Consider the following 12,134-nt stretch of genomic DNA (forward strand, 5'->3'; position numbering starts at 1 on the left):
GCCCTATCCGTCCGCCGCTCCCGCTCCTTCTGAGCGGCCCCCGCCGCCTCCGGGCAGCGCTGTGCCGCCACCGCGACCCCCGCTCCGTCCCGGGGCCGGGGCGCTGCTGCCGCCGCTCCCCGCCCGCCCCCGGCGTTCCGCCCCGGCCGCCGCTCCCGCCCTGCCCGCCACTGACGCAGCCGTGCCGCACCAGCTCAACATGGCGGCGGCGCGGCGCTGAGCGGCGCGGGGCGACAAGGGCCGCCAGGGGTGAGTGCTGCCGGGGCCCCAGGCAGGGCCGGCGCGCCCCAGCGGGGACCGCGGCCCGGGCCGCGCCGGGGGCCGGGCGGGCGGTGGAGGAGGAGGAGGAGTTGGTGGTGGTGGTGGTGGTCGTAGCGCCGCGGGGCCTGAGCCTCGATCTCGGCGCGGGTGGGAGCCGCGGCCCCTCCGGGCCGGCCGCCGCTCGGGGCGGGCGAGGGGCAGCCGGGGCCGCCCGCGCTCGCTCCGCGCACACTCCCCTCGCCGGGCCCCGCCACCCGGGTCCGAGGGGCGGGAGGGCCGCGGCGCATCCCGGGGGAGGCGGCCCGTGGGAGGGAAGGGGTGTGAGGAGCTGTGAGTGGGCCCCAGGCAGGCGGCAGCGGCGGACGAGGCCTGGCGCGCAGCGCCGGTGGTCGGGTCTGCCAGGCCAGCTGTGCCTCCCCGCTGCCTGGCGAGCCGCGGGTCTGCGCCCGCTGCGAGCGCCCTGCTCGGCCTCGGGTGCTGCTGGGGAGTTTGAATGAGTCGTCCCTCCTCCCCTAGACCGAGGAGGAACCGACCGGGCTGTCTGCGCGCCACATGTTCTCCTTCCCTCTGCAGGCCTCTCCCAGCGAAGGGGAGCCCGCGGGAGCTACACTGGCTGGCAGGAGAGTCCTCTGCCTCTGTCTTTCGGGAGTTTCCTAAGGCGCTCTAGAGACTTCTATGAATGTTGAGTTTCAGGCTCATTTTGTTTGCAGCCGTGACCAAATTAAAATGCTGTGTATATATGATTGTATTTAGAGGCACTGAGGAGGCTTTGATAGAGGCTTAGGGAGGAGTAACAGAAATAGTTCACTGAAACTATGGACAGAATATCTGTTGTAATGCTAAACATTACCTTTCAGTTCAGTCACAATTAGAAAATTTATCAGTAATGATAAAAAAGTAATTTTGGCCAATAGTTGCCTAATGTTTGACTGGTTAAGCTAATTATGTTTTAGTAATTATCTGAGAGCTGTCTTAAGAGAAACATGAGACCATTTTCTTTGCATAAAGTCTATTTTCTAGGATGTATCTTTTCTTCTGAGTGAATAGTTAGGTTTTTTTCATGGTTTTGTTTTATACTGCGTGCAGAAGAGGCTGTTCTTTGGACAGTGATAAATGTTTCTGTGTTGACTGTTCTGTTGGAAGTTTTGGTTTTCTCCACTGTTTTGTTTCATTCTACCCATTCGTTAATACATTGGGGTCCAGTATGACTCAAATTTTTAGGTACTACTGTGATAAAAATATGATAACAATATGGAAATTACACATGTTTTATGAACCATTAGTTTATCTAAACTCACAGAGCTTAATTTATCAGTTTTCAAAAATGATTTCTCAATATTTCAGAAATACTGTGATTTCTGTACACAAAGTAGATCTGAAGTGGAACATAAAAAGGATACCAGCATCAGTAGTTCTCTGAGAGCACCCTTTGGGACTATATTTCTTATTAAAACTTCCAATTTTTCCAGTCCTCTTCTGTGAAACAAATACTATTTTTTTAATAAGCTAGCACTCCTCAAGCTGTTATCAAAAGAAGATTTATTTTTTTCCCTAGGAGCATCTCAGAAAATCTGTAGATTATGAGGGAATTTGGAGTGAAGAATATGTACTGCAGTGGAGGATTTTCCTGTGCTGTAACGTGCTTTCTCCACTACCAGTTCACTCCTCATGCTCTGTGCATTTGGGAGCCATCTTCCATTTAGGAGCAGAGTCAGTGAGTGCCAGGGAGAAAATCTGGCCATCTCCTAATGCACTGAGGTTTAGGTAGGAGGCTGGGATGAGGCATAGAAGGGATTTAGAGCTAAAGAAGTTGAGAAGGGAGGAGAACATGAGAATAAAAGATGATAGAACGAGCTTTTTGTGGTCATGGTTGACAAATATGGGACAGCATTCAGAACCATCTCCTACGATTGCATGGTTGTCTTGCCTTATTCTTGTCTTCAGTAATAGGTAGGAAGGGATTTCACTTCTGAAATTGCTTTGGGATTTACATGGCTTGGAGATTACACCCTGTGGAATATTTTTTCCCCTTTGATACAATGCAAAAATTTGCCTTTTCTTAGCACTTTATAAGTTGTGCTAAAAAAAAAAGAAAAAAGCCACTTACTTGTGCACAGACCTGACAGAAACATCATTATTTTCTCACAAATCATAACAGAAAAAAACAATACCTTCTGGATAAGTTAGATAATGTAAAATTACTGCTAAGACTTGACAACTAAGATTTTTACTTGCTAGTGATAAGAGTGTGGTTAGATATTTTAACATTTTTTATTGTGGTTATCTCTTTTCTAGAAAAATAAAGGGAATGCTCTGGTAGGAACCTGTATTTCTCTTTCAGTAGTTTAAGAGAATGTTACTGCCTTCTCAGCTGAATCTTACCCTCTCCCAGCTGAGATGTTATAACTGACTATTCATTCCTTATACCTTAGTACAAGAAGACTAAATTCCTGTTTGTAATTGTAAAAAATCATACCGAATGTGATATAAATGAGCTACCAGTGTGGTAGTGTTAGGGGTATGTACTGCATGTTTTCTTAAGTTTCCCTAAAGGATGGCCTCATGTCCATGGAAGACAGTTTGATATTGCCAGTGTCTCTTAATTTGACTTCTTTTTTAGAGGGAAACAAAAGTCAGTCGCCCAAAAAAGTCTTGTAGCATTATTCTAGAGAAGGAGGCCTGATGGAAAGTGGTGTCAATCACTTTTTGCCTGCAGAAATGTTGAAAATCCATTTTGTGGTTGGCTTTTCTTGGAAGGGGCAGTCAGGTTGAAACCTATAGTGTGTGATTTCTAATGATGAGTAGAAAGTCTTCCTGCATAAATTTCATGGAACTGTGCAGAAAGCAAATGTTTTGTTCTTTTCTTATTGATGTGTTTCATTCATGTGATTGCAAAGACAGCATCCTAAATCTGAAATGTGTTCAAGTGTAGTACCTTATTCCTAAATACACTGACAACAAAAATCCTGTGCTACTGATTAGTAAAATGAAACAACCCCCTTATTTCCTTTGATGTCACTGCTGCTAATGTAGAGGTTTTGGATCATGAAGTACAGAGGAAAAGATGGTGGTGTTTGGAGAAAAATGCTGAGGAAATTATGAAGTTTGAGAGTTGGGCTGGTTGGGTTTTTGTTGGTCATGTCTTCAGTATCATCCTAATACAGCTGAATGCTCTGTCCCAGGAATGGAACTGTGAACAAATTTTCATGTCTCCCATTTTGTAATCATAAATTCATTTCCAGTTGAGTCCATACTGGAATGAACATATAACATTTTTAGTCTGGGGCATCACTTTAAGCTGATATTTGCTGCTGCCAGATCTTTCCTTGGAATGGGGAAGAAAGTGTAGTTTCTATGCAGCCACAAGTAGCAGCTACTTGTATGAAAGCTAAACACATGGATGTAGGAGCCCTCTGTTCTCGTTTCAGCCCACATTTATATTGTGTTCAAGAGACTGCAAGCACATCCTTAAAGGATGTGATATATTTTCAGTATTGACTTCATGCATTTGCCTTTTCTGAACTCAAAGTTTTACTTAAAAATATATTTCTGGAGATTCTACATTCTATTTTTGGAATATATATCAATGTAGTTTTGTCTTCCTGCATTTGTAGATCATCTGAAACAAAATGCTAGGAATGTGAATTTATGCACTTTATTGTTCACTTCATTTGGACACTGAATGAAGAGCAGTGCAGAAGATAATTGTAAGTTGTTCTGTCCTGTCCTGGGACTGAAACAAATAAGTAGTCCCATGACCTGTTCAGCATAGTTACAAATAATGTTGTTTTTTTCCCCTCATAAAACTAGGAAATACTCATGTTTTGCTGCTTGCTGTCAGCTCTTGTGGGATGCATAACACATTGATACTTCACTTGATGTGCATCTGTGAGTGCTTTCTAGCCTATTCAGTCAAAAGGTTCTGGTATATATTAAACTGTATCATTACTGGATCCTTGCTAGCACAGGTGATTTTGGAAAAAAAAATCCTGAAGATGTTTTTTTTTAAGCATGTTAACTCATATCAGTGATAATCCCTGGCAGAAAGATGCTTATGAACAGTTCAGGATAGTTATGTTTTTCCACTGACAGAGATAATTTTGAAGGAGAACAGCTGTTGGCAGCCTGGCCTTGAGTTGGCCAGCTTTATCCTGCAAATATTTAAATAAAATAATGAAGCTGATGGAGGTGTGAAGGGATATGAACCCTGAGGGACACAGTTGGTGAAACATTGGCTGTGGATGTAGCTGAAGTATTTTTGGTGTTTTTGTCAACAAATACCAATATAGTCTAAGCTGAACTGTAATTGTACTTTCAGAAGTGAAAGAAACAGGCCTGTTTCAGTAGATATCCTGAAATGGTGTTCTGGTTGGTTGGCTTTGGGGATTTTTTGGTCATAGATTCTACTTAGAATAAGTAAGAGGCTTCTCAAACAGAAGGTGGTGGAGAATGATGAATGGCTTGAAAATTTCAGGATAGTACTTGGGCTGTTACATTATCCTTTCTTACAGAGTTTTGAAGGAAGAAGCTGGCTGATCAAGATTGTCCTTCTGCATAGCACATTTCTGAATGTACGTATAGTGAGCATCTTGGGGGTTGGTTTCAAGTTCATATTCCCTTCACTGGTAAAATTCCACCAAGTTCACAATTAAAAAACACAACGTATTGAGGGTTAAGAGTATCCATGTTCTAACTGAAAATAAGTTTTCAGTGATAAATAACAAAATTCATTTAAGCCCTATTGTTATCAGACATATAGCACTGCTGAGCTTTACTCACAATTTTCTGACTTCATTCTTGGTATTTTCTTGGTGTTTTTCTTTATCAGTATTTAACATTCCCCTGTACTTGCTTTTAATACAGACAAGTTTTAAGTGATCAGTATGTAGATGATTATGTTTGGTGTTAAATACTGAAATATGAAGAAATGAATAGAAACTAAATTCCCTATAATGCATCAGAAGGTCTGGCTGACAGTGCAAAGGATACTTAAGTGTATTGGAGAGGAAATGTTGACTTGACTCGTAAGGTAGGTAGGATAAATGTCACTGGTATCTTAGCCTGGTTTGTAGGCAACATCAGCTCAAGAGTGAGGTATGTTTGCTTGGCCTGGTGTTTGTTCATTCTGGGAGTTCATACTGACCCGTTGACGTACCTGTCATTTAGAATCAAGTGCAGCCAGTATTTAGGGGATATTACTGGAGGATTTAGGGAAAGTGCAGGGAAAATTGAATGTAATGGTTAGAACATTGGCTAACTTAATTTGTTCCACTGTTCATGAGACAATGTAGAGGTAGAAAAATATCAAAATGAGAAAAGTTGGTGGGAATAAGGACTTGGATAGAATTCTTTGTTTCTGATTTCTCTCTCTCATCCTATTCTCTACAAAACCAAGTTAAAAATTGACTGACATAGGTATATTTATATTTATTTTACAGTTTAGCTTTAGTCATTATCAGTGTTTGAAATAAAAGTTGTCATATATTAAGATAATTGGCATTTATTTTGGCTAAAGTACTGCATATAAACGTTAAGGCATACCTGAACCTTTCTCAAGCAAATTGCTCGTAAACCGGGAATTAAATCACTTTCTTAGTCAAGCATTAGAGTTTGGGTATAGGCAGTCAATCAGTTGTGATACTGCTGATCCTTAAATGTTTCAGTTCAGTTAAAACTGTCAGTTCCACCGCCAAACAATATTTATTGTAGCATTTATTCTGAAGGGCATCCTTGAAAAAGGTATCCCCATGCAACCGTTTAGTCTGTTCTGCTGCTGACAGCGAGCTGATGGCTGTCCTTTGGACTGGTCTCTGTTCTCAGAGCTGTCTGTCTACTACTACCCGTCTCATCCCTTCCCTTGCCCACACTGCCACCTTCCTTGCCCTGCCTCAGAGCTTGTGCAGCAGTGTGGGGACCTGGTCAGCCTCCTGCTAACTGAGGTCATCCAAGGGCTCAGCTACAGACATTGTCTCGCTGTTTCTCTGCCGAGTTACAAAATTCATTGTAATGGGAGAGAAATCCTAATTCAGGGACAGGACCAAGCAGACTGAGATAAACCTGCTGCTTTTGACAAGAGTCTGACTTGTGTGAACAAATGTGCTGGTTACATACCTAGAGGGTATCAAGTGAGATCCTGCATTTTTTGAAGTCTTCTGTTGCTAAAAATCACACGAATAATTAATTACTGAGTGGTGTTTAATTTAAACCAGTCCTACATTGTTCTTGTGATATTTGCTGTGTAATCTTGGCAAAATGTTAGAAATAACAGCACAAGTAGAGAGAATATAGACTAGCATGATTGCACTGCTGTCTTGATTTCTTACAACCTCTTGTTCATAACCTGAGAGTTGACAGATGGTGACAGTTGAATTTTTCAAGGCTGTTCTGTGGTACAGCTATGAGTGAAGCTTCAGAAGAGATGTGTACAGTGTGTCAGCTAGACTTGAGCCATGTTTTCTGGCAATAAAAAATAACTAGAAATGAAAATCTATGGATTATATTCCAAATTCTGGAAAGGGCACTCCAGTCTTACAGATCTTTTTGCTGTCATTTTTTGTTTTCCACTCTGAAATAACTCAGAGAGGATAGGGATTTAGAAAAGGAAAAGAATATACATGTAAATAATGGTGGAAAGCCAGAGATGCAAATGGAATGAAGACATAGCTTGTTACACAAAAGTAAAGGGATTTATATACCCAAAGATAAGGGAAAAATTGCATCAAAATTTCTGATAAAGAATCATACAATCATTTAGGTTAGAAAAGACCTTTGAGACCATTGAGTCAAACAGTAAACCCAACAGTACCAAGTCCACCATTAAACCAGGTCCTTAAGCAGCACATCTGCACATCTTTAAATATCACCATTGATGGTGTCTCAAAAGAGATAAGCAATGACATAAAAGGAAAAGAAACAAGGAAAAGCCAAAATAATTTTACTTAGCAGCAATTCTGGAAGAGCTACAGCTTTGATTTTTTTCATCTAGAATGGTTTGGGTCCTAACTGGAGCCTGGTAACTGCTATGACAGGAATCCAGAAAATATATTCCTAAAAAATGGAATGCTTAAGTCTTACCCATACCTTACAGTATCTTTTCCTTTTGTATTTCCCCATCTGAACTATGGCAATCACGTTTAAATTTAACATTATTGCAGCAAACATGAATAAAATTGCTCATTTGGGTCTACAAAACGTGAAAATGACCTAAAGTATTTTGCATTCTAAAAAATACTTACCTTTGCTGTCTCTTTTTTTGGTGGGTTTTTTTTTGAGAGTTTAGGGTTTTTTTTGCTTTTCTGCAGGTTTTGTTGTCTTTGTAAAGTCTTCTGCATTGACTTACACGTAATTTCACTACACAGAAGGAAAAACTAAATTTTATTTTTATTACTTACAGTATTTAAATTTCTGAAGCCATGGGAGTAAAGGTCCAGAGACCTCGTTGCTTTTTTGACATAGCCATCAACAATGTACCTGGTAAGAAAATGAAAACACCCATTTATGGTAATATTAATATAAGATATATATATATAAGAATAATTCAGATACTATTTAACTTCATAATAAATATGGTGTGCTTTTTTTTTCTAGCTGGAAGAGTGGTCTTTGAATTGTTTTCAGATGTGTGTCCAAAGACATGTGAAAATTTTCGCTGCCTTTGCACAGGTTTGTAGATTTTACAATTTATTCTATAATTTTTAATGTAATATCATGTTAGCTAGTTTGATGGTTGTTATTTTTCCTGTTATTATACCTGACATTTCCTTTCAGATAAAAAGAAGTAAGTTAAGCATTGGTTCTTGCCATCTCCAGAGATTTAGCTGATTTGGCATACACATATAATGTGGAATCGAAGCCAGTTGTAGCTTTGGCTTAGTGTGTTGCAGGGAGTATATATTAACCAACTTTAAATACAGACACAGTAAGCTGATTTTCTGTTACTAGCACAGATATCACTGTTCACATTATATAACATGCAGTCTTGAAAGGTAGCCATAAGAGGTCAACCATGCATTACTTTTCAGTCTTATGTTCCTTTGAGGTATTTGAAAAGTATTGCTGGTATTCATTAGTTGTTTTTTTCCTTTATTTTAATTTCTTTGTGGAGACTGGTGATTTCTTCTCCTATGGAAACTCAGTTTATTTCTTGAAGAAAATAGTGAGAAGATTCTCTCCTGGAAGCATTTCCAAACAGAATTATTTTCCTGTAGACTGCATATTTTTGTTACAAATGCTGACAGTTTAGCAAAACTTAAATTTATTATCACAAGAATTATTTTGTGAATACGTAAATAGCATACCTGCTTTCTGTCCTCAGCTTTTTCTGCTTCATTTGCTTCCAGCTTTGTTATTTTTCATCAAGGTCTGTTAATAGTGAATAACTCAACAGTACTAATATGATCTGAATCAGGTGTGGATGCATAATTACATTCATGTCAAGTTTACTAAAACCTGTAGTGCACCATTCATGATGTCAGATTTTCAAAAACTATTAACAAATCAGAACTCCAAAGTGATGATTTTTAATGGCTGTGACTATGTTAGCGCGTGACCCTGGCATTCCTGATCTGCTCTCAACTGGCCAAAAGTCAGATTATTGCATAAAGGTGTTATTTCCTGCTACTGCCTTAAGCACTACTGAGTTCATACTTTGTTACTGACATCCATAATCAAAATCGGATCCCGAACTATTTTTCTGTTTTAACACGTAAGAGTAGTGAGAAAAATATATGGACAGAATGTTTGTGATACTGATCATCAGTAAATTAATTCGAATTTTTTATTTTATTAGTTTTCCTTACTCATCTTTTATTTTGGCAACTTTGAAAAGTGTATGCTGTCTTTGTAAAACAGGGTCCGAGAGCTCCATGTTTACCTGGCATACCTGTGTTAGGCATATGCCAAGTTAGTGGAACATACACAACTTCACATTTATCAGAGTTCCTATCAAAAGTGTTTTTTTCCTAGCTATACAAATCCATATGGAGGCTCCAGTCTGTTACAGTAAGTTCAGAGGCAACTGCCCTTGACAAAAGCTGCCAATTTAGTAGCTGAGGAAGATACAGTCTAGTGGTTTGCCAGCACTGAGAGGAAGAGATCTTCCCGGAGAAGAGATCTCCCACTGACTGCTGTTACCTTGAGGTTGGCTGTACCATTCACAGGACCCACCAGGAGCCACTCACCTTGCTAACTCAGCAGAGACTTTGTCTGTTTGAGGGTATCAGGGAAGGGGGATAGTGTTGTAGCTGAAGCAGAGAGTCTGTTTAAGACAGAGCTGATGTGAGGGAGGAAGATGGCAGTTTGTAATCAATGAGCAGGGGAGGGAATCCTCCAGAGACCTCCTCCTTCCCACACCTCTGTTTTTGTTACGAACCTTTATGTTACCTTAACTTTGCCGTGTTGTAACTGAAGATCCGAGTGTTTCATGCATGTTCCTGAGTAATGCCAGTTACCGTAAACCACGAGTGGATGTTTAGTTTCGGTCAATCTGCATGGAAGAGAGTAGAGTTGTATACTAATGTCAGTAAGGAGTTCTGGTATAACTGTGGAGACAGAAAGTAGTTTCTACTTTGCTTTCTTAAATGCCAGTTTCTTTCAGGTGTTACAGGTAGGTGTCTGCCTCACAAACCAGTTTGTCATAGCTTAGTAGGTGATTTCGATTAAGTTGCTTATGTACCACTTTTTTGTAGGAGATTCTACAGACATAGACAGTAATTCTTGTTTTTGTTCATTCTCTTCTCATTTAGGTGAAAAGGGTACAGGAAAGTCCACCCAAAAGCCATTGCATTACAAAAGTTGTCTATTTCACAGGGTTGTGAAGGACTTTATGATCCAAGGAGGTGACTTCAGTGAAGGTATGATGTGAATCTTTGAAGAAAACTTGAATGCTTATGGAATAAAACATTTGCAGACGTTCTGTGTAGTGTAATTTATTTATAATAATTATTCTGTCATATCACTGCTTTTTTCCCTTTCTTCTGCATAAGTCCAAGTTTGCTTTTTGGACAACAAAGATACATCTTGATCATGTTTGCATATCTTGAAGAATAATGTCAGTGACTTGGATGCAGTTGCATCAACATTTTGTATTACAATGCACCTTTCTTACAGCATGACTCTTTAATCAGTGCTTTGTTTTAACTGTCACTTTTCCTCTTCCAAGGAAATGGCAGGGGAGGAGAATCCATTTATGGTGGCTTTTTTGAAGGTAAGAGAGTCTGCTCTGTTTTGGTGTTATGATAATCAACCGCCTTTTACATTCTGTAGTCTTTGTTCTGTAAACCTGAACTCTGTTGTTGGGGATTTTTTTTAAGCTTTTATCTGGCCTTAGAGGCCTTTGACTCTCCAGTTATTTTGTTTTACTTTTAAGATACGAACCTTTTTAATGAATGAAAAATTAAAACTGAACTCCTTTGTATTTGTGCCTTTCGCCAGATTTCATTTTTAATTGCTGTTTTTAAACATTTATTTTTGGCTTGACCAGTTAGCTAAAAGTTGGGGATTGTCTTTTTTTCAAGTGAAAAGGAGAAAGGTGTGATGCAAATATTTATTTAAAAGAATGCCTAAAGCCCAAGATGAATTAATGATAGAACCATCTGTCAGTCTCACAGTCCTGGTTCTTTTCCAGCCAGTGTTGCAGAAGTTGCAGTTGCTGCATCTCTGTTCTTGGAGCAGTTTTTGTACTACACCTGGGCCCACGTGCTGGGCAGCTGCTACCAGCAGGCGAGGTTATGCTCCTCTCTCCTCTCAGACACACTTCCTTTAACACTGGTTCTTGCCCAAGCTTGCAGCACACAACTGAAAGAATTGTTCACTGCTGTAGTAGGGCCAGGTGCAATTTTATGTTAGACCTTGAGCATAATCAACAGTTTGCCGCTGCTGAAAGAGGGAGGAGGCCTTACTGTCCAACAAAACTTTTGGCTGATTCAGCTTGCTAAAATGCCTAGAGATTATTACAGAAAAAAATTGCCCATATTATTGAATGGATCCAATGAATTAATTTGGCAAGCATCAGGACAAGCACAAAGGAGTAGCAGGGTCTGAGGAAATGTACGGCTGGGGGACACGGAAGAAGGAGCACAACCTCCACTTACATTCTGGCAGTTGCAGGTTGGCTGTTCAACTCGGCCACGGTGGGAAACTGAATTCAGGGGAAGTTTGGCTTTTGTGCATCACTTAAGGAACTCACCACAGGATTAGAGTGACGTTTGATGCTGTGCCAGTTTGCCTTTGTACGGTGACTGGGGAGTGGTTGGGACTGTCCCTTTCATGGCCAGTGACAGTGGGATGTAAAAACATAGCATTACAAATGTTGTATATTTTTCTTGCTTGTTCCTGTCACATCTATCCAAATAGTATTCAACAGATGTCCTCTGTCTGAAGAGTGTGCATCCCCCAACAGCCTTTTTGCTGTTTTGAGAAAGGAGGGAAACAACTGTCTCTTACAGGTGTCCTAAATGAAGAGGAATGATTACATTTCGAACTTCTTAAATTTCAGTGTCATTGGGATTTAGTTTGAACTGTTGACAATTATTTGCTCATAAGAAGTAGGATTCATTCAAGTTAAACTGATTTTCTTCCTGACCAACTTGATAAATTCGTCTCTGTGCCTGAGAGACAATAGAAGTTGTTTGGGATTGCTGTCAAACTGGATATCTGTGTGTATTAAAAAATAAGAAAATAACAAAATGCCTGAAATTGAGGGGTTTCTTAAGAGTTAATGCACAGACAAGAAACAACTTCTACTCCAAAGAAAGTGTGCAGTATGTGCCAAATAGAAAGAACAACAACTTAAAATTATTAAGGTCTAGGAAGACAACTCTTTTGAACAAGAATACTAAATTTTTTTTCCCCTCAGGCTATAAACCATTGATTCA

General features: G+C 40.3%; 1 protein-coding gene across 3 annotated transcripts in view; it reads left to right on the forward strand.

Moving 5' to 3' along the window:
• The first annotated feature begins 81 nt into the window (after positions 1 to 81).
• PPIG (peptidylprolyl isomerase G) overlaps positions 82 to 12,134 on the forward strand; it is a 25,404-nt gene continuing 13,351 nt past the window's right edge. For 2 of the 3 annotated variants that reach the window (XM_027911533.1, XM_027911535.1), the window contains exons 1-5: positions 82 to 249; positions 7,655 to 7,734; positions 7,849 to 7,923; positions 10,005 to 10,112; positions 10,421 to 10,465. In XM_027911533.1, the coding sequence (XP_027767334.1) occupies positions 7,674 to 7,734; positions 7,849 to 7,923; positions 10,005 to 10,112; positions 10,421 to 10,465 (289 nt within the window). In that variant the 5' untranslated portion in view covers positions 82 to 249; positions 7,655 to 7,673. Of the gene's footprint in view, positions 250 to 4,815; positions 4,833 to 7,654; positions 7,735 to 7,848; positions 7,924 to 10,004; positions 10,113 to 10,420; positions 10,466 to 12,134 lie in introns of those variants that run through there. The other variant, XM_027911534.1, reaches the window with a different exon arrangement.

The sequence above is a fragment of the Empidonax traillii genome, unplaced genomic scaffold (genome assembly GCF_003031625.1).
Source record: "Empidonax traillii isolate 1590-97213 ecotype Southwest subspecies unplaced genomic scaffold, ASM303162v1 scaffold33:size3420811, whole genome shotgun sequence".
NCBI lineage: Eukaryota > Metazoa > Chordata > Aves > Passeriformes > Tyrannidae > Empidonax > Empidonax traillii.